Genomic DNA, 19,966 nt, shown 5'->3' with positions numbered 1-19,966 from the left:
CAAATCATTTAAGAGAAGCCTTCCATACAGCATGCCAGGGTCAGATTGCTTCTTATGTTGCTTCCCAGTAGAGGAGAAACCAGGCTGTTGACCTGCAAACTGTTTCATCCATAGAATGGAAAAGCCAAGAGAAAAAAGTAAAAGACGTTTGCATTCCTGAGTCAGAGAAGGATTTTAAATAACCTTCAGAGTCATACTCCAGGGCGATTCACTCTGTAGCTTTATCTGCAGCACTCCTTTCCAAACACTACTCATATTTAATGGATGGATCAACTAAACGACTGTGGATAAAATCAGGCTGCCTTTCATTGTTATACTTAAAGAGACGCTTCTGCTTTTGACTGTGCTTGTTAGACTGCAAACACATATCACTGTAGAGAGAAAAGGTTCATATATTACAGATATTTACTATGACTGCATCAGAAACTTGAATAGAGCATCTTAACTAAAGGTAAAGTGACAGGCAGAGTAGAGACCATAGGAAGAGAGTAATTGAGCAGAACATATCTTGATGTTCTGCTGAACCACCGCACTTCATCTCTCCATGCAAAAGATAAATCACACCATTGACCGTGTCACCAACTCAGATAAGTGCCATGGAAAATTCGCTCAATTGTTTAGAAGAAGAAGGCAGAAATTGAATTCACTTGGTTGAATGAATCATGTGGGTCACACTTGCATAAAATTGCATATGTTCTGTGTTTTCTATGTTGTTCACAAAACTACAATTGATAATTTCTTCCCATCTAAAAAGAACATTCAGCAATATATTTTTGCTAAATTTATTGTACACTTTAACCTTGCTTCACCTTAGTATTTTAGCTCTGAATCAGAAAATGTCTTGACACCCACAGCTATTTCACACATTTTGAATCCCTGATTTTTGTGTTAATTCTTAATTGTGTTTTTACCCACAATAACAAGTCCCTTAATACTGGGTGTTTGCTGCTTGTCTCTGCGTGCCAGACTAATGTGAGAATGCTTGTGGCATGAAAGATGTTAGGTGTGGCACATTCAGACATTAAAATCACCAATAGCGCCTGCATAAAAACAGAGGGAAGGCTGGGACAAGACTCTTAGGGACTACACAGATCCCGCAAGAGTCCAGACAAGAGCAGACACATCCATGAACATTGAGACTAAACACGGCTGCATAATTAGAGCTATAATTCAGCAAAGCAGCCAGTTCACACACTGTGAGCCTGTGTCCTTCTTTCTACGAAGAAAGGGCATAACCCAACCTCTCATTCAGCCGAAAATGTCTGGACATTGTGCTGTTGTCTCTTTAGAAGGCATTTAGAGGTAGTGAATATGATGTTATGTAACTTCATGAGCTACAACCACTTTGTGGTAGCATGAGATATAAAGTATTTTTTTTTTTTAAAAGGTTTGTGCAAAATAGCAATCTTAAGAAAACGAAGCCAAGTAAAACCAGTCATAGTTCTGATTGCCCTGAAGTAACAGCTTGCAGAAAACATGTGAGCAGAGGACACAAGCTGGCTGAAAGACAGTATTAGTAGCTACTTTCATGTAGGCATACTTACAGATATCTGGGGATTCGTCCGAGCCATCCGGACAGTCCTTCTCCCCATCGCACCGCCAGCCTTTGGAGATACAGGTTACCTGGTCTTTACATACAAACTGCTTAGAGCTGCAGGTTTTGGGCTGGTCATCAGCTTTGGGGGCTGCAAAAAAGAAGAAGAAAATTGATGTGTTATCAAAGCAAATGTGGCTGGAAATACTTTTCATTCACCAATACATTCCGAACTCAATTTGAAAAAATACCTTCATTAAAGTGATCGTTGTTTTTAATGTGTTATGTTTTCAAAGCCCGTTTGATCCATTATCACCTGTGCAGAATCTGCATAGAATATGTCCAGGTTCAAGCAACATAGATTTTAACTCAGCAGGGCAAAGCAACATGCAAGGGTCAGCCCAAGTTTACAATGATGTTTTTGTATCAAAAGACCCACAGGCAAACTCTATTCAGGAAAAAAAACCTCCTCTACAAGTTCCAGCTAACAGTGGTGCCTTTTAGTTCTGGGGTTTGTTTGTGGTTTCCTCTCTTCTTATGGACATCTCGTTTCTTTTGCAGTTTTTTTTTTTTCCGTTTTAATTTTTATTACTTTTAGGGTGTTTTTCAACTTTTACCACAGAGGCTCTTTCATGTGTCACAGCAAAGACATAACTGGGCATTCAATCACCGGCTGACCTATGGGAAAGTGCAGAGCGCAGTAGGTCCGGGCAGTAAGTCAGCACAGATTGTTGAGGTGTACCACAGGCTAGCAGCACCACAGCAACGCTCAGGACCCATCAGCAGTCTGACACCGAAACTGACATGCTTTAACTCAACTACACTCAGAGAAACCCTCATAAAATGAAGCTTTATGTCTGTCAACACTGAATTAGTCACGTATTTAAAAATGTATCTTGAAAGGGACGGTTCACCCCAAATTATAAAAAACTAAACTGAGGTTTTCACATACCTCTCATGTCTAATCATGAAGATTTGCTGTTATTTGCCAAGATTTAGACATATCTGTCTCTGAGAGCTCTGCTTCTACCTCAATACAATTCAGGTAGATCAAATTTTAATTGGGATGCTCATAACATTGGAAGTGTATATTTTCAAATCCTTGTCCCTGTCAGTGTTAAAATCTACAGGACGTGTCATTTTTTGTTATTTACCTTTTTTTCCTGTAGAAAGTAATTTCAGTGAAAACTGGTCACACTGAGGTCTGAGGATTAATCTGCGTGATGCAAACATTGTTTCTGGAAAGACACATTCTTGCTGATTTTTAAGTAAGGGTTATTGAAGTGGTGGAAATTTCAGACGGATATCTCAAAAACTGGATTAAAAATATATATTTGAATGCCTCAACACCACTATATATAGATATTTGTGTTTTGTCACTTAATTGAATGTTAAAACATTTAAAGGCTGTATGCAGAGTTTAGAGTACATTTTCAAGTTCATTAATGGCGCGATCCTTCACTGAAACAGCCAAATTCAAATACAACCTGAATACAAATTAAAAACCTAAAATTCGAAGCTTACATTCTCAGTTAGTTTGAAAGAACGGAAATAGGTTGCCATATATTTACACAAGTAAAAGTCTTCCTGTTTTGCGAGTGGTCACAAATGTTACACACAATAAAAAAAGAACACATAGGCCATTTCAGGCAGGAGGTTGCTGTGACTGTACTGTTGTACTGTTAATGGTCTGGGAAGGACGGCATTGAAGGTCTCATTGTGATTCTCTGCAGGGAATGAGCCCTCTCTCGCCCTGGATGACTTGCCTCCCTACTTACTTGGCAGGCAGAGAGGTGTTTGGGGTGGGTGCTGGGGTGGGGGGGGTGCACCGCAAGGGGGCTTGGATGTGACTGAAATTACAAGAGAGCATGAGGCTAATGTATCATTGTAATCACGTTCCTTTTGACTCTCAGAATAAGGGGGTTTAGACCCTGGGGTCTTTTTTTCATGTGACACTGAAGTGTGCGTGTAAGCACTAAACGCAGATTTCTGAGTGTCATGTTTTTGTAAATACAATTAGAAGCTGAAGGGTTGCAGGGATCAGATCACAGCTTACCTTATGTGAACAAAACCTTGATATCTGAAGAGATTAAGAAAAAGAGAGAGCAGCGCTGGGTTTTAAAATGCAGAGCGTTCGCTCTTCACACAATGGCAGGGGCAAGGCTTACAAGACTGAATTCAAGTGATGCAATAGAATAAGATTTCAACTCGGCCATGAGACGCCATAATACAGTCCGTATCAAATGTTGTAAGAATGTGACAGCATATATAATTCAAGATGAGAGAGACAGAGACCTGTAAAAGAATGGATAGAGCCCAAAGACGGAATCGGTTTGGACGACATGCACAGACCCAACCTCTCGGTGAGGGAATGAGAGAGAGGCTAGGCATGGCCCGAGGCTAAATTGTTAGTTTTGCTTCCTTTCAGATTACCAATGTCCTGGTACATTCTGTATGGCGGTAAATACACTGGATTTGCCTGGTCTTATATATTGCCATTTAATCTGCCTAAACAACCAAACAAAAAGCCACACTGACTGAGCCCTGAGCTGAAATGAGTAAAAGCATTAAAACCTCTGACAGGCCTTCACTCAATGTCTCTGGTCCCCCGTGTGAAGCAGCTGGGCTGAGCCATTTGTTCTCTGTGAGTGAGCATAAAACTAGGAATAAAACTTTGTGGGTTCTAATATTATCATCGCTTTACACACCAGCATGAAATGACCGCAGAGGGGAGAACCTCTGAGCCTAATTGGAGGTTGTGGCAGAGGAGGGGTTAGAGACTGGGGGGAAAGACTTGCAGCCTTCCCTCTCAGCAGTCCTCTCTCAAATATCTCAAACAGAGATGGGAATTGTTAATTCAGCCTGCAAATCTGCCTTGTTTCCAAAGTTCTTGCCAAAACGCAAACAATTTTTGGATTGTCCAAATAAGGCTGGGAAGTTAAACCATTTGAGTCCACTTTTACCTGCAAAAGGGAATAAAAAAGGCTTAAATTTATTCTCCTCGGAGTGACCAAACAGCAAACACCTATCCATTAAGTCAAGGTACATACTCCCCTTTCAAGATCTCCTATAAACCCAGTGTGCGGCCTCCAACAAGAGTCCTTATGGCCTTAGTCCCCTCTTGATAAGGCCATACCAACTAAAGCATTTCCTGCCACAGCTGAAGGCAACTTGATCACACTGCCGTGACTAAATGGGCAGAAATCCCAGGGTTCAACTCTTCTGTCCACAAAAAACAAAAGGATTATCACACAAAAAGTCATATTCTCAATGGCATACAGCTGAAAACCCCCCCATATTAAGATAACCTGAGAAAGTCAACCATCCTTTTATATCTTTTTCTGTACCTATTAGAGCAAAAATACATCTAACTAGAAACAAAAAATTATAAGACCAACTTCCACAGACATATTTAAAAGAGTTTTGAATTTCACACCATTATGTAGTTGGGGCAACTTTCGAAGCTCTACAGGAAAAGGAGTATCTGTTTCTGAAGAGAAATTACATAACGTACAATAAGTTGCACTGACAGTGTATTTCATTTAAAATATATTTATGGGAAGAGTGATCCGGCAAAGGCATTAAATATGAATGCTAAGAAAGTCCTTGAGGCAACTGTCAGCCCAAAAATGCCCGAAGGCTAGTACGAAAAGTAAAATGAGTATTTGTCCATTAGACATGGGATTAGTATTAATAGTTCTACTCAATTTAACATTTGATTCTCTACACTCAGTTTTTTTATGGTTTTAAATCCTTTTTTGGAGAAGTAGAAAGTCAAGGACACAAAATTGGGATGTCTGTTGTCAAAATTAGGAATCAGACTGCAGTTGTATTTTCTTTCCTCATTATCTGGTCAAAACAAGAAATCACAGTGAACAAATTGCTGTTTTACTGGCCAAAAAGATTCATTAGTGGTTTTTCCCTTGTTATTAAATGCTAAACTCCGTACACTTGCTCTTTTTAGGTGCTCTGAGGGTAGAATACAAGGCGGTAGATGTATTATTGTGTAAAAGCTAAATTAGTATACAGGTGCTGTCACTAAAAAATACATTAAACAAAAGGTTTTAATCCAGAATTAACATACAACCTATACTATAAATACTATAAAGTCCCTTCCTAGTGTGTGGATGTCCAGGCTCCAGTTGGCCGACTTGGTTTGATTTTGAGCATACACCCAGCTGTATGGAGCACACACTGTATTTCCTCATGCAGGGCCACTGGATCTCTGCGCCGTTTAAACACTGCACACTGAATTGCCCCTCAGCACCGTGCATGGCAAAAAGCTTTAAACATGAGCGAATAAGCAAATGCATAAACGTACATAGAGCCCCGCTTTTGTACGACCCTCCTGGCTGCCTGATAAAAAAAAGAATAAAGTTCTTTCAAGGCCATCTTTTCATTTGCAATAACACGTTTAAGGTGTTTTTTTGCTTTTATGCAATCCAAAAAAACTTTATTAAACACTCTCAAAAGGCCAAAAGCAACTCTGTGGGATGGGAAGAGGACAGGGTGGTGAGTGAATGGTGTTGTGGCATCAATTCAGCAGCCAAGTGATGGAGGCCTCCAGACACCATCACGAGCTTGGACACAACACTGACCCACTTTCCCCCGCTCCAATCTGTCTCTCTCAATATGGCCATTCCTGCTCTGTAAATCAACTCCAGACCCATGTAGCACATTCCAGCACCTTCTAATTGATTTCATGTGTGCTGCTTTCCCTTAAAAAAAAAAAGACAACCTGTTACAGATGCGCAGCGAGATTCAAAGAAACCAAGCAGAGTTTCTTTTGAATTCAGAGAAAATTCTTTGCCTCTCATTGCTGCAAGAAATGGTTAGAGTGCAATGTGTAATAGAGGACTGACTTCTTGCTGCACATTTCTGGATATGTTTTATTTGACTGTAATAATATACATACATACATACATACATACATACATACATATATATACATACAGACACACACACACACACACACACACACACACACACGTATATTTTTCGCTTTAGCCACACACCAGAGCAATGACCATCATCCTAATGCACGCAGACTGAGCTGGAATTTAACAATACATTGATATGTGAAATTTACTTCTGTTTCCAAGCATGCCTCTAACACTGAGCACAGTGTTATAGGCATGCTTGTGAACAAAAGTTAATTTGTTACATACTAGTATTCAACCAACCCAATCCCCTTGTGGATAATTTCCAGGCTGAGTAATAGAGCATGGATTCTATTAAATGCTGTTGAAAGACAACAGCACGAATGGGAATGGAAAACAACTTGAATGAATAAGTAAATAAATGCGACTCTGAGTACAATGGCAGCGACAAGAGAAAGTAGAAATAAAACCAGAACAGTTTCTCATTACTTCTCCCCTTCCTGGCCCTCCATTGTGGCACTCAGATCTTCCAGTGTTTCAGGGAGTGAAAAAAGCAAACCGACTACAGTATGTAATTAGACCCCTGCTGTCAAGTTTGAAGTGATTTCTCTGTGCTCAGTTTAGCAGGATTTCAAAGCAGGAACCTATGCATTATAAATAACAATTAAAACCAAACAAGGACCACAGGGAAGAGAATGAGGGCAGAGGGAAGCCGTTATTTTGAATGCTGTGCTCTATTTATTATTCACAAGTCCGGGCCTTTTAGATGTAAAATGTGGAATATTATGGTATAAGAGGGTGGAAAGGAGGGAACAACACTATCTAGTATAAAGCCCTGCCCACTGCTGTTGCCACTGACTGAACTTCTTCAATGCCCACACTGTGCAGTGCCCATCCAGTGGAAACAACCACTTAGCTTTGTGTCAAGCCAAGCCACAACCAAGCACTTTAACCAGCTCACAGTGCACATTCAAAGACCATAGGCTATTCGAGCTCTAATCCACAATAGCTATTTTCAAAGAGGTTGAACACGCATTGCACAACAAAAGAGTGTACCTTTGACCTCGGAAGTAACCTGATGAAGCTCTGCAGGACATCACAGGCCAGAGCAGTAGAAGGCAACGCAGTAAAAGACATACATTGAGTGTGATTGATGGGCATAAAGATAAATGTAAATAGGTATAATGGTGGTTTCTACAGAGCTCTTCCACTCCCGCCCTGTAGTCTCTGCATAGCACAGTTCTGTGCACCCATAGAGGAAAAGTCCAACCAGGTTATAAAAACAGAACATGTGAGCCACAAAATGAAGGCTGGGGCACATAAATTCACTGCAACACATTACTGCATCTGAGCTGGCTGTCAATCCTGCCTTGCCTCTGTCCTCTGAAGCTACCAGGAAAAAAACATTGAGGCAGCAGTAATAAGGTACTGATACAGTATGTTATTAAACAAGGATTTACCTCAGCTGAAGGATGAAATGTTCCTGCGATTTAATGAAAGTCAAGCTCTATGAATCAATCACTAAATTCACTCTAAAGGAGGCAGGAGGGAGGGATGATCCTGGCTCAGTAACTGCTGGGAATGCAGCATGCACTATAATGCAAGCAGTGAGTTACATTACAAAGTATGATTATCTTACAGAATACATCTAACTGGTTCCCGGTCAGTAGAGTTTTGAGGTGATAACAGAATCATACTTGGAAATACAAAATCAAAAGGTTTTAAATGTTGTGTTCAAATATAAGCGAAATTAGTGCTCATTAGAGACGACCATAGTGTCTCCCAAAGTGTTTTTCTATGACACATATAGAATATATGTACTTTTAGTACCATTGCTTATTGACATAAGGACATGCTAAGTTTACTATATTGCCTAGGTAGATGTCACTTAGATCACCTGGTTATGTGATTTAACTGTCTAACTGTTGGTTTGAGCTGCTGTGCTGAAGTAATTTGAGAATGGATGACATTGGGTAGCAAGTTATCAGATGGAAAGGACTTAAGTTGCAGTAAAAAAATGGCAAGGGGTTTACCCCATCAGCAAAATCCTAGTACATTTGATTTTATATTATGATATAAATACATATAGTCATACAACACATTTTCTAGACAACCAATTGAGAAATTAATGCATAAAAAACCCACACAGGTCCGTCAGTTTTTGGGCTAAAAATGGTTGATGGTTACCTAATGCATTTATCTTTATTTAAGCACTGTATGCTTTATTTATTTTCCAAGAGACTGAAAAAGAAAAAGGAAGGTAAGCTACAGTAATTGTGATACAATCTATCAAACAGTAACATTTTATACAGAGGTAGTATGCTTTTTTTTTTTTAAATGTGTACATATTATTCCGACAACACAGACCACATAAAATGTTTCTTTCATGTACACCCAATGTACCAATACTGAGACATTTATTTGTCCTGAATGAAAGTAAATAGCTTTGACACATTGCAGCAGTCCGTGAAATTAGACTCTTATCACCATATATCAGATTCTCTCTTCTGACCACCAGGTGTGAAAGCAGCCATGGTCCCTATGATCAAATCGATTCTTAAGTTGAGCGGAAAGCCGGGGACATTGACAACACCTTAAGGTGTACAAGAGCGTGATCCGGTAAAGCCAACAAGCCTACAAGGGCTGTAGCTAGAAGGCTAGAAAACTGATAATCAGGAGGGTCAATATGATGCATCAGGTGAGGAGTTCACCACTAATGATGTCCAATTAAAACGGGGGTCACAAAGCCAGTATCTCACGGTTGTGCAAGGTGTTAGGCAAACATTGCAACCCTTTGCAGCGTTTGAACAACTCTGTTTACTTTTGTTTACTTTATAAAGTGGGACGTTTCCCTATCTAAAGATATGTTGTGGTGTGTGTCACGTTAAAATAAAATACAAATTGCCAATAATACACATATTGCCAGAAAAGGAAAGCGGGAATGCAAAGCAAGCCTGATTATGTCACTAACAAGGACCCAATGAATATTACGGAGCTGCATTTTCACACACACACACAATATGGGGAACAAAACTGAGGACATTTATGTTAATCAGGTTTTACCCACTAGTCACAGCTGATTGCAATGCAGTGCAGGAAGTAGAGGGATAAAAATGAAATAGGGGATCTTTTCTGCAGCTACTTTAAGAATCCCATCGTCTGCTGTTATCATTTCACAAACATTTTCACTATAGGCCAATACCAAAATGCACACAAGTTTTACATTAAATCTTAATCAGAAGCATAAGAATTTGCTCAAAACTTGGGACACTTTGGGTGTATTTCAATTCCCATATGTTATGCTTTTTTATCCAGTTTTTCTGTGAGACGACTGAATGGCAGAATAACATTATCGGGAGTATCTGGGTTACCTGATAGAAGTCCATCAACATAGTTACAATAACAACACCCAGTGACCTCCACTTGGAAGAGCTGAAGGGAGCAATCTAAGTTCCATTAGCTGTTGAATTTGCATGAGGGATGCTGAATTTTTCCACCAGATGTTTCCAGAGACAGTTCTAAGGAAAAGGTAAAGCCAGGTCCTATTAAAAAGGTCAGGTAAACAGAGTCTAGGCTCCTCTGGAATTCAACCTCTTTACCTTATGACCCATATTTATACTGTTCACCAAAAGGGATTCTTCCACTTCTAAAGGTTGTTGAGATCCTATATGTAAGCTCAGTAGTCATAAAGTTATCCAACGTGAATATCCTGGTGGTGTAATTCCAAACAATAAGTGAAGGCGGAGGATTTCATTTAACACGGGACATGAAATGCAGAATTTTATTCAAAACTACAAATAAATCAATATTGAAATGCAAATTTCTCAGCAAAATATTTAAATGACATAGCTAAAATAATGAATGTAATGTCAACTGAACCGTTTAGTCCATAATAGGCCTGCGCAATATGACGAAATACACTCACCTACAAGATTAGGAACACCATACTAAAACTGTGTTTGACCCCCTTCACCTTCAGAACTGCCTTAATTCTACGTGGCATTGATTCAACAAGGTGCTGAAAGCATTCTTTAGAAATGTTGGCCCATATTGATAGGATTGCATCTTGCAGTTGATGGAGATTTCTGGGATGAAGCTCCCGTTCCACCACATCCCAAAGATGCTCTATTGGGTTGAGATCTGGTGACTGTGGGGGCCATTTTAGTACAGGGAACTCAGTGTCATGTTCAAGAAACCAATTTGAAATGATTTGAGCTTTGTGACATGGTGCATTATCCTGCTGGAAGTAGCCATCAGAGGATGGGTGCATGGTGGCCATAAAGGGATGGTCATGGTCAGAAATACTGCTCAGGTAGGCCGTGGCATTTAAACGATGCCCAATTGGGACTAAGGGGCCTAAACTGTGTCAAGAAAACATCCCCACTCCATTACACCACCACCACCACCACCAGCCTGCACAGTGGTAACAAGGCATGATGGATCCATGTTCTCATTCTGTTCACGCCAAATTCTGACTGTATCAACTGAATGTCACAAAAGAAATCGAGACTCATCAGACCAGGCAACATTTTTCCAGTTTTCAACTGTCCAATTTTGGCAAGCTCTTGCAAATTGTAGCCTCTTTTTCCTATTTGTAGTGGAGACGACTGGTACTTGGTGGGGTCTTCTGCTGGCCTAGCCCATCTACCTCAAGGTTGTGTGTGTTGTGGCTTCACAAATGCTTTGCTGCATACCTCGGTTGTAACGAGTGGTTATTTCAGTCAAAGGTGCTCTTCTATCACTTTGAATCAGTCGGCCCATTCTCCTCTGACCTCTAGCATCAACAAGGCATTTTTGCCCACAGGACTGCCACATTCTGGATGTTTTTCCCTTTTCACACCATTCTTTGTAACCCTAGAAATGGTTGTGCGTGAAAATCCCAGTAACTGAGCAGAATGTGAAATCAGACCGGCCCGTCTGGCAACGACAACTATGCCACGCTCAAAATTGCTTAAATCACCTTTCTTTCCCATTCTGACATTCAGTTTGGAGTTCAGGAGATGTCTTGACCAGGACCCCATCCCTAAATGCATTGAAGCAACTGCCATGTGATTGGTTGATTAGATAATTGCATAAAAAGAAATTGAACAGGTGTTCCTAAGAATCCTTTAGGTGAGTGTTTATCATTAAAACAATATAAAAAGGTCTATTTAAAGCAAATATTAAAGCAATATTTAAGTCATTTGGACAACGATTTACGTTCTGTTGCTTGCACGTTTCTTTATTCATTCATTAATTCTTCATTCAGAATAGACTATTGAATCACAAGAAAACACGCTATATCTTTAGCTTCTCAAATGTTAGAATTTGATGCTGTACTTTGTGATGTTATCAGAAACTGAATATATTTGAGTTAGACAAAAAAAGCCATTTGAATATGAAATAATACTTAATCTGTTCTCTGCTAAAAAGGATCTGCTGATTAAATCAATAACGAAAATAATTGTCAGTTACGTCCCAGATTCAAACAACAATGAGTTTACAACAAGCATCCATACAACAATGTGTGGTCTAGAGTAAATTAATTAATCTAAATCAAACTGTGTTCACCTTTCCTCATATTGCTTAATATAATCATGGCTCGTCAGAACTGAACTGGATTTTGTTAGTCTGACACCTTTAAGTGCCACAATAATAAACTCTAATCAACCCCAAAGATCTATAACAAACAAAAAGGTCTGTCTAATGTTAAACTGTTAACTATAGCCTTCTGACCTTCCTTTCACTAATCATTTCTCATTCTTAAATTCATGCTGTAACGATACAGACAAATCCAGTCTAAGTGGATGGCCTTGGGGTTTTTAACCATTCACTTGACCACTTATACCCTTTTGGACCAACACTGCTCCAATGGGAGACTGATGAACCAACGGTTATTGATGTAACACACATACATCATTTCCATTCCCTGACTCTCTGTGATGTAACTAAGTGTCAGTTTCAGAGAGCATCCAAGACTGAGTCTTTTACTTTATTCGCTTCATTCGCCCTTATCCCCCAGGCTCTTCAGCTGGCATCTCCCCCTTTGTAGTCACATCTAAATTGGATTAATGGTGTCCCTGTGTCCAGATGTTAAATACTGATGGAGGAAGTGGGAGGAGCCTCCCCACTCTTGTAACCTCAGCTATGGCATTCACTCTGAACAGCTCTAGTAAAAATTATATAAGACAGAATTGGGCAGCAGCTACTTTACCTTCTTTTGACAGAGTAAAATAAGATGTCAGATTAATATTACAAATTTGTATTCAAAGACAAGGCTGTTAGGTCTGAGCTGAGGGGAACAGAGGACATAATGGATTTTCCCTGTTTGACATCCACAGTGTAGCCCATTAAGAATGACTTGCAAAAGACTTCAGCATATCACAATACATAGCCTCAATGCAGCATGTCTTTTTTGGGTAAACCTAATTCATAATACTGTTAATGTAAGTGCAAAGTTACATATTGAATGACTAGGTTTATCTGTTGGAAACAATACAGACACATGTGCTATTTTGCAATGTCAGGGTTCCCTTTAGGTACTCCAGAAAAACAGCAGCCTGATCCCTCAACAGGTCTGCAAGGCATTGTCACAACAGCAATGGTGCATTTAATATTGCATTACTATAAGGGATTTGGGAGTTTTAAGGAGCTCCCGGGACGTAACAGGAGAACTATTCATTTCACTGGCTGTCACTAACAAGTTGTGATTTCCAAGCAGCTATTGACTTGACACGTCGGGACAAGCAGCGCCTTATGATTACATTTTTAAGAGCAACTGTTGTTTTCAAATGCTTAGAGTAACTAAAAACAAACACGAAAGCTGATCTGACCGATGGCTCACAGGTTTGCTATGATACTTAAGCCTGATGCTTATAAAAAAAAAAAAAAAAAAGCACATTTGGTTCAAATGGTAGCAATCAGTTGTAGGCATATAGAAAAGAGCCTACATGAGGAATTGTGTTTTTGTGAGGAAATAAATTGAGAGAAGGCTCATTTTGTCTCACACATTTAGAAATAATGTTGTGTTGTGCAGCTAAATGGCTTATCTTGTAAGTGTTGCTTTTTAGCCTACCTGCCGGATATTCCAAAAGTGAATAACCTCACTGTCTGCCTTCCTTGCAGGCAGGCCCATTCTGTCTGCTCAGACAGGAGCACATCTAAGAAACGCAGACTGATTATACGCCAAAAGAAAAATCAATGCGCTGCTTGTTTGTGCGGTTGGCTACTTTCACAGATTTTCCTAATTATTGATCAGCTCCTATGAGAATACTGCTGTGGGCACACTGTGTTATTGTGAAGGCAACCCATTTTCGGTTATGGCTCCAACTCTGGTGAACATAGGCCTGTGCACAGATGCTTTGCAGTGTAAAAAAAAGAAGTGCTCATGCTTGCTCGAGTATCACAATGCAAGACAACACAACAGGCTTCTTACCTAGGGTTGCACCGTTAGGAGATACGATCTCCAAGCAGAGTATAAATCCCAGGTAGAACAACCTCATCGCCATATCCTGAGCAATGCTCGCTGGCACTGCTGTTAGAAGGGAATGGAGGAAAAGTTGGCTGGATTTCTAAAACCTAACAAACCGATCAACCACCTCATCCGAACCCCTTCAATAGTCCGGGTGCGATTGTCCGTTCAGTTGCACCCTCAGCCCCTCAGCACGGCGGCGTTCGGCAAGACGGGCTTCAGCAAAAAAAAAAGGAGACTTGCTACAGCCCGGCGAGGCTATAGACAATGAACCAGCTCAGTCATGTATATTTCTAATTGATTATTCGCATTCAAACATGATGCACTGTGTAACCTCTGTCTCTCAGTGCTTGCTGGGGTCTCTGTTTCACCACACCATGCCACCACAATTGTCCACACGTCCAGAAGCGCTGCAGAAGCCGCCCGGCTCCGGTATGCTCATTCCGTGCCAAACTAAAAAGAAAAAGTAAAAAGTAAAAGCGTGTTTCCCTTCGGAGCACCAATATCTCTCTGTGCTTGTGGTTGCATGAGTGGATGGTGAAGCTCAAGCTCTAGCACTGTGGACGAGCCCGTGACGTAAGCCCGACTCCTCAAAAAATGGGATAACTAAATGGCGAGCACCCTGTGCGCATGCTCTAACACACCTCCTTTTCTCTCCTATTTCATGCGCTTTTCGTCAACCGTGGAGGTAGGAGGGAGAGGCGGCGCTGCCTGCAACTGGCGCGCTGGGATCAGCCATGTTGGCTCAATATTTCTACAGAATACTGATTTTTATTTCTAGCAACAAAACGAAATGATGACGAGTAACGATACTCCAATGTCAGTTAAATAACCTACCTGTGAAACACTAACATTTTGCTTACAGAAGTCTTGAACATTATGTCTGCTTTTAAGTGTTTTTCTATTAACAGTTATTTCATAAAGGTCTGCAGCTGGTTAGTGCAAGACATTTAGGCATATACATATTTTCATCCATAACATGTAACATGTTACAGCCTACAAATGCATACAGTAGTAGTGTGTGTGTGTAGAGAGACCCTTCAACCTCTGCATTATTCACTAAATTATGCCCCCTAGTGGTTAATGAAAATGAGAAATGGACGTGATTGCTAAATGAAACAGATATGGGTACATGTTGTTTGTTTGATGAGCATGTCCAGTAGAACAATATTTTTCCCACCTTTAAGTAAAGGTAATATTCAAAAAACGAATATGTCACTGTACTGTATATTTTGTAATTGCTGGGTTGCCAAAACTTGGGACAACAAAGACCTAAACCAATCTAGAGTATATCCCCCATTCTATTTTTGAGTATGAAAAATAACCATATGGAATAATCAGTTTGTAATCTTTGTTAAATTATGTGATTGAGTAGCCTCCATAGACTTTATAAATAGGTAGACCCATACACCATTTAAACCTGCAGGGGGCACTGAATACTTATATTACAGAGAGATTTGGACACTGTAACCCATATCACTAACCCAACAAAAATAATAAAACAATTTAATGAAATATTTTGTCGATATTACATGGCATGTCCTCTGAGGAAGCTCTAATCAGAGAGTCAATTGGTTATAAAGACAACATGAGAGGATCCTTGACTCCGCCACAGCCGCTGTAACTAAAATGCTCATAAAGGACTTTTTCTGCAGGTCTGTAGCACTGTTCCTCTTTTTCCCACTGGCATTTAATCATGTGTACTAAAAACAACCAGTGTGTATTTCACACAACTGACAGTAACCTTGCTGCCCTTATTGTCAAGCGTGCCTTTCAAGGATTTTCAACTTACAGCCTGAATCACGGGAGAGAATGTGAAGTATGTTGAGAATCTGTGAAAAAAAAAGGAAAAAAACTGCCTGATGTTTCTGGATATCTTTTACATCCACACACATGTTCACTCCGAGTAAAACAGAATATAATGTCAACACAAAAAAAGGTAGAGGGAAAATAGTATGTTGCGAGTTTTTTGCAAACAAACTATTATTACACTGTATTTCAATAAATTATATATTTATGTATTCCCATTTTTATTTATTTTTTACGTTGCTGTCTCTTTTTGTTGTCAACACACTAAATCAACATGATTGCTGGTGGCACCCATAGACTGTACGGTGTCACCTTAACCTGAGAATGTCCCCTTTGTGAGAGGAGCGTTGAGCATTGTAATCCTGGAGAGACAGACGCCAGCATGCTGTGTGGGAGAGAGCTTGAAAGAGTGCCAGGGTAAACACTCCCAGACCACATGTTCTCCCAGGGCAGAGGGGCTGGCCTCTCTCCAGGCACATCTGCACACAATCCCTCAGCTTTTAGCAAGCCAGCCAAGGAGACAGAGCAGGGAAGATGAGGGAGGGAGAGAGAGAAGAGTTCCCAGACAGGGAGAAACCAGCTTCCTCTGTGACAGGGGTGTCAATAATGAAAGTTATAACATCTTAGAGAAACAACAAAAAGCAGCGTGCAAAGGGGGGATCACAATGATCTGCTCCCTGTATGCAAAGTTAATACAATTCTGTGTGTAAAGGCTGAACACCATCTGCAACTGTATCTGTCTCTGTATCACGCCACTCGATTCCCGTGCCTAGGTCTGCCTGGCTACAACTTCCCAACCTGACCATATCTTTGAGAGAAGAGTGTTGCATAAATCAAGCTCCTGGCTCTCACACAGCCTCACTCTGCATCTGTAGCTACACTGCATGCATGATGTGCACCATGCCTGTGATTTTTCAACAAATTTTACTCAGGCACATTGATTCTCTAGAAACAAAATAACCATCCCATCTTATAATATGTTAAAATGAGTATATAAATGTACTCCCCTATCAGCTTTTCTTGGTTGGTGCCTTTAAGTTTGCAAGTAAAGTGTGGCTTTGTGCATGTTTTCACAGAGAGGTAATTACTGAGCAGCTTTGCTGACAACACCTGAGGAATGCGGAGCATGCATCAGCAGCCTGTGCTCTCCTAACCCCCCTCATCACTCACCCCATCTCAGTTCTCCCCAATCTATAACCCTCCCCCACACCCACCCACTAGCCAGAGTCCCAGTCCAACACAAAGTTCAGCATGACATTTTCACAGGCATCTTACATTTGTAGATAATCCAGGTGTTATTTTAAGTGATATTTTGGTGGTACCAGAAAACATACTCCACAACAAAATTCTACCGTAGTCTACTGTACAGTTGTAATTACATCTGATTTTATTTTGCTATCCGTTAGTGGAGGAAATCCTATCCAAAAACCCACAGCTCCCAACAGGCCCCACTATTCCCGTCACAGTGTGTTGGCTGAGTCACTCCCTAAACTGTCCTTGAGGTTTGTGAAACTCACAGCCCATCTGGCTTAATAACAGCACACACATATCAAAACATTGCATAGATTGAAAAGGGAGGGCGGGGATGGGGGGGGTAGGGGGGCTGCGGGTGACCTAATTGTGGTCTGAAAATGGCCCAGTTGCAAAAGCATTAATATATGGCCATTGAGAATGATGGAATGATGGCCTCTCCTGTCTCTGACTACACCGTCATGATGAAATCAGGATAATCCATCTCGATCAACATAAGTATAAGGGCCTATCCTCTGTTTTTCTATGCTGCTGAATTGTGTGGTTGTAGATGTATTATGCAAATGCAATGACTAGAAAAATCACACTGTATGGCTGAATGAACAATTGCATATGTTTTCTACACACTTGAGGCCTAATCATTAAGGGTATGCAAGATGAAACAAAAGGGTCAGGGGATTTGGTTGCCAAGCAACTTCTGTTGATAAGAACACTTTTTATTCATGCGAAGAGAGCCGTTTAAAAGCACGACAACTGATAAGTGATATGGTCGTATCGTATTAGGTGTTACCACAGCAAAAAGAGAATGAAATAAAATGACACTACTGCTCTGATATGCTGACTGATTCCTCAATAATCACAGCTACAAAATATATGTACAGTATGTGTAGAACATCTAAACCTTTTGCCTATTTTGCCCAGGTGCTTAATTTTTCAACGAGATCTAATTTATTTTTATTTAAAGGCAGTAATCTATCTAATAGAGCTCCCATGTTACTCATTATGTAATTGATTGCTAGCCATAGAGGGCGCAGAAGTACAGGAAGTACTAACTATGGATAAATATAATTTATTTAGTGCGCCATGATGGTCTACATGCTGTTTCAAAGCTTTTCTACCATTAGGACATACATCTGCTTTGTTTGAAATTTGTTTTATTACTTGTTGCTTTGCTTTACCTTTGATACCAAACAGATTAACTGCAGTTATAATTAACAAAAATGGCCCAGATAAGATAATAAGGATGTGAATAAAATTAACATAGTTTGATGAGGCTGGCTTTAGCCTTTTAAGGCCAAAGATTTTCATTCGGCACTCAAAGCAAACCAAAGCTTCCTACACACCTTGATTTAACTAATTAGGGCCCAAACACCAACATCGTCGGTCAGCGAAGACCCTAGTGAAATTTAAATGTTTCTTAAAAACGCATGAAAGTTGGAATACATGTCGGACTTAGTGAAAATTGCAACTTGATGTGGTACTTGGTCTTGGCAATTGAAAAAAAATCTAAAATTGGGTTGAAAGCGCCCCCTTACCTCCTTTAACTTTCATTTAGAGGCATGCAATTTGGTAGGCAAATGTATCTTATCCTTACATTAAAAAAGCCTATTTTACCAGTCATCAGCCATTAACAATTAAAAATTCATGTTTAGGTTGATATTTTGCAGTTTTTAGGAGATGTACTTTAACAAACTCCTCCTACAGATTGACTTTAAAATTGGTTAGTACAATCTAAAAAGCTAAGCCGCAAAGCTTTTGCGCTTCTGTCCAACCCTGGGCTAAGGGTCAAATTACCATTTAACGCCGCAAAACAGCTAGTGGTTTGTAACTAGAGTTTAAATTGTCCAATCTCCCCCATTTTTTTTAGATTTAATGATAGCCTAGGCCTAAGAACATCTACAAGTCAATAATAAGTTTTAGTCATAGTGCCCCCCACTGGCAACAGGAAGTACGCCCTGACCAGAATCATTAGATTTACTATGTAGAGCCGCATAATGGGCATAGAATGTAATTCACAATTTGAAATATGTAATTTCTCTGGTCTAATTTGTGCATGCAGTTTCCGATGGTCATGGAAATACACTGCTGCGTTGACTGTGAGCCCCCAGCACCCCCAACATGACAAATGCAAAGGCCTCTTTCATTGCTGCTTGCAGCTTTAATTTAAACTGTTCCTCAGATCAGCTCAAACTTATTCACTTTTTGGAGTTGATCCTCTGTGTATGCTTGGGAGGGCATTGCTCCTGAACACTATGAGCTACAGTGGTGTGAAAAAGTGTTTGCCCCCTTCCTCAATTTCTGTTCCTTTGCATGTTTGTCACACTTAAGTGTTTCGGAACATCAAACCAATTTAAACAATAGTCAAGGACAACACAAGTAAACACAAAATGCAATTTGTAAATGAAGGTGTTTATTATTAAAGGTGAAAAAAAATCCAAACCATCATGGCCCTGTGTGAAAAAGTGATTGCCCCCCTTGTTAAAACATACTATAACTGTGGTTGTCCACACCTGAGTTCAATTTCTCTAGCCACACCCAGGCCTGATTATTGCCACACCTGTTCACAATCAAGTCATCACTTAAATAGGAGCTGCTTGACACAGTAAGGTCCACCAGAAGATCCTTAAAAGCTACGCATCATGCCGAGACCCAAAGAAATTCAGGAACAATTGAGAAAGAAAGTAATTGAGATCTATCAGTCTGTAAAGGGTTATAAAGCCATTTCCAAAGCTTTGGTAATACAGCGAACCACAGTGAGAGCCATTATGCACAAATGGCGAAGACATGGAACAGTGGTGAACCTTCCCATGAGTGGCCGGCCGCCCAAAATTACCCCAAGAGCGCAGCGACGACTCATCCAAGAGGTCACAAAAGACCCCACAACAACATCCAGAGAACTGCAGGCCTCACTTGCCTCAGTTAAGGTCAGCGTTCATGCCTCCACCATCAGCAAAAGACTGGGCAAAAAATGGTCTGCATGGCAGAGTTCCAAGGAGAAAACCACTGCTGAGCAAAAAGAACATCAAAGCTTGTCTCAATTTC

The 19,966-nt window shown here is 40.3% G+C and overlaps 1 protein-coding gene across 2 annotated transcripts in view; it reads right to left on the bottom strand.

The window, feature by feature from the left end:
• The window catches only part of LOC117947745 (low-density lipoprotein receptor-related protein 1-like), a 90,066-nt gene extending 75,635 nt beyond the window's left edge, over window positions 1-14,431 (bottom strand). Inside the window, exons 1-2 of one of the 2 annotated variants that reach the window (XM_034876958.1) lie at window positions 13,829-14,431; window positions 1,545-1,685 (exon numbers count right to left, since the gene is read on the bottom strand). In XM_034876958.1, the coding sequence (XP_034732849.1) occupies window positions 1,545-1,685; window positions 13,829-13,901 (214 nt within the window). In that variant the 5' untranslated portion in view covers window positions 13,902-14,431. The remainder of the gene's footprint in view (window positions 1-1,544; window positions 1,686-13,828) is intronic. The other variant, XM_034876959.1, reaches the window with a different exon arrangement.
• Between the last annotated feature and the right edge of the window lie 5,535 nt (window positions 14,432-19,966).

Source organism: Etheostoma cragini, chromosome 7 (genome assembly GCF_013103735.1).
Source record: "Etheostoma cragini isolate CJK2018 chromosome 7, CSU_Ecrag_1.0, whole genome shotgun sequence".
NCBI lineage: Eukaryota > Metazoa > Chordata > Actinopteri > Perciformes > Percidae > Etheostoma > Etheostoma cragini.
The sequence above is the reverse complement of the archived record's forward strand: the minus strand, read 5'-3'. Positions and strand labels throughout refer to the sequence as shown.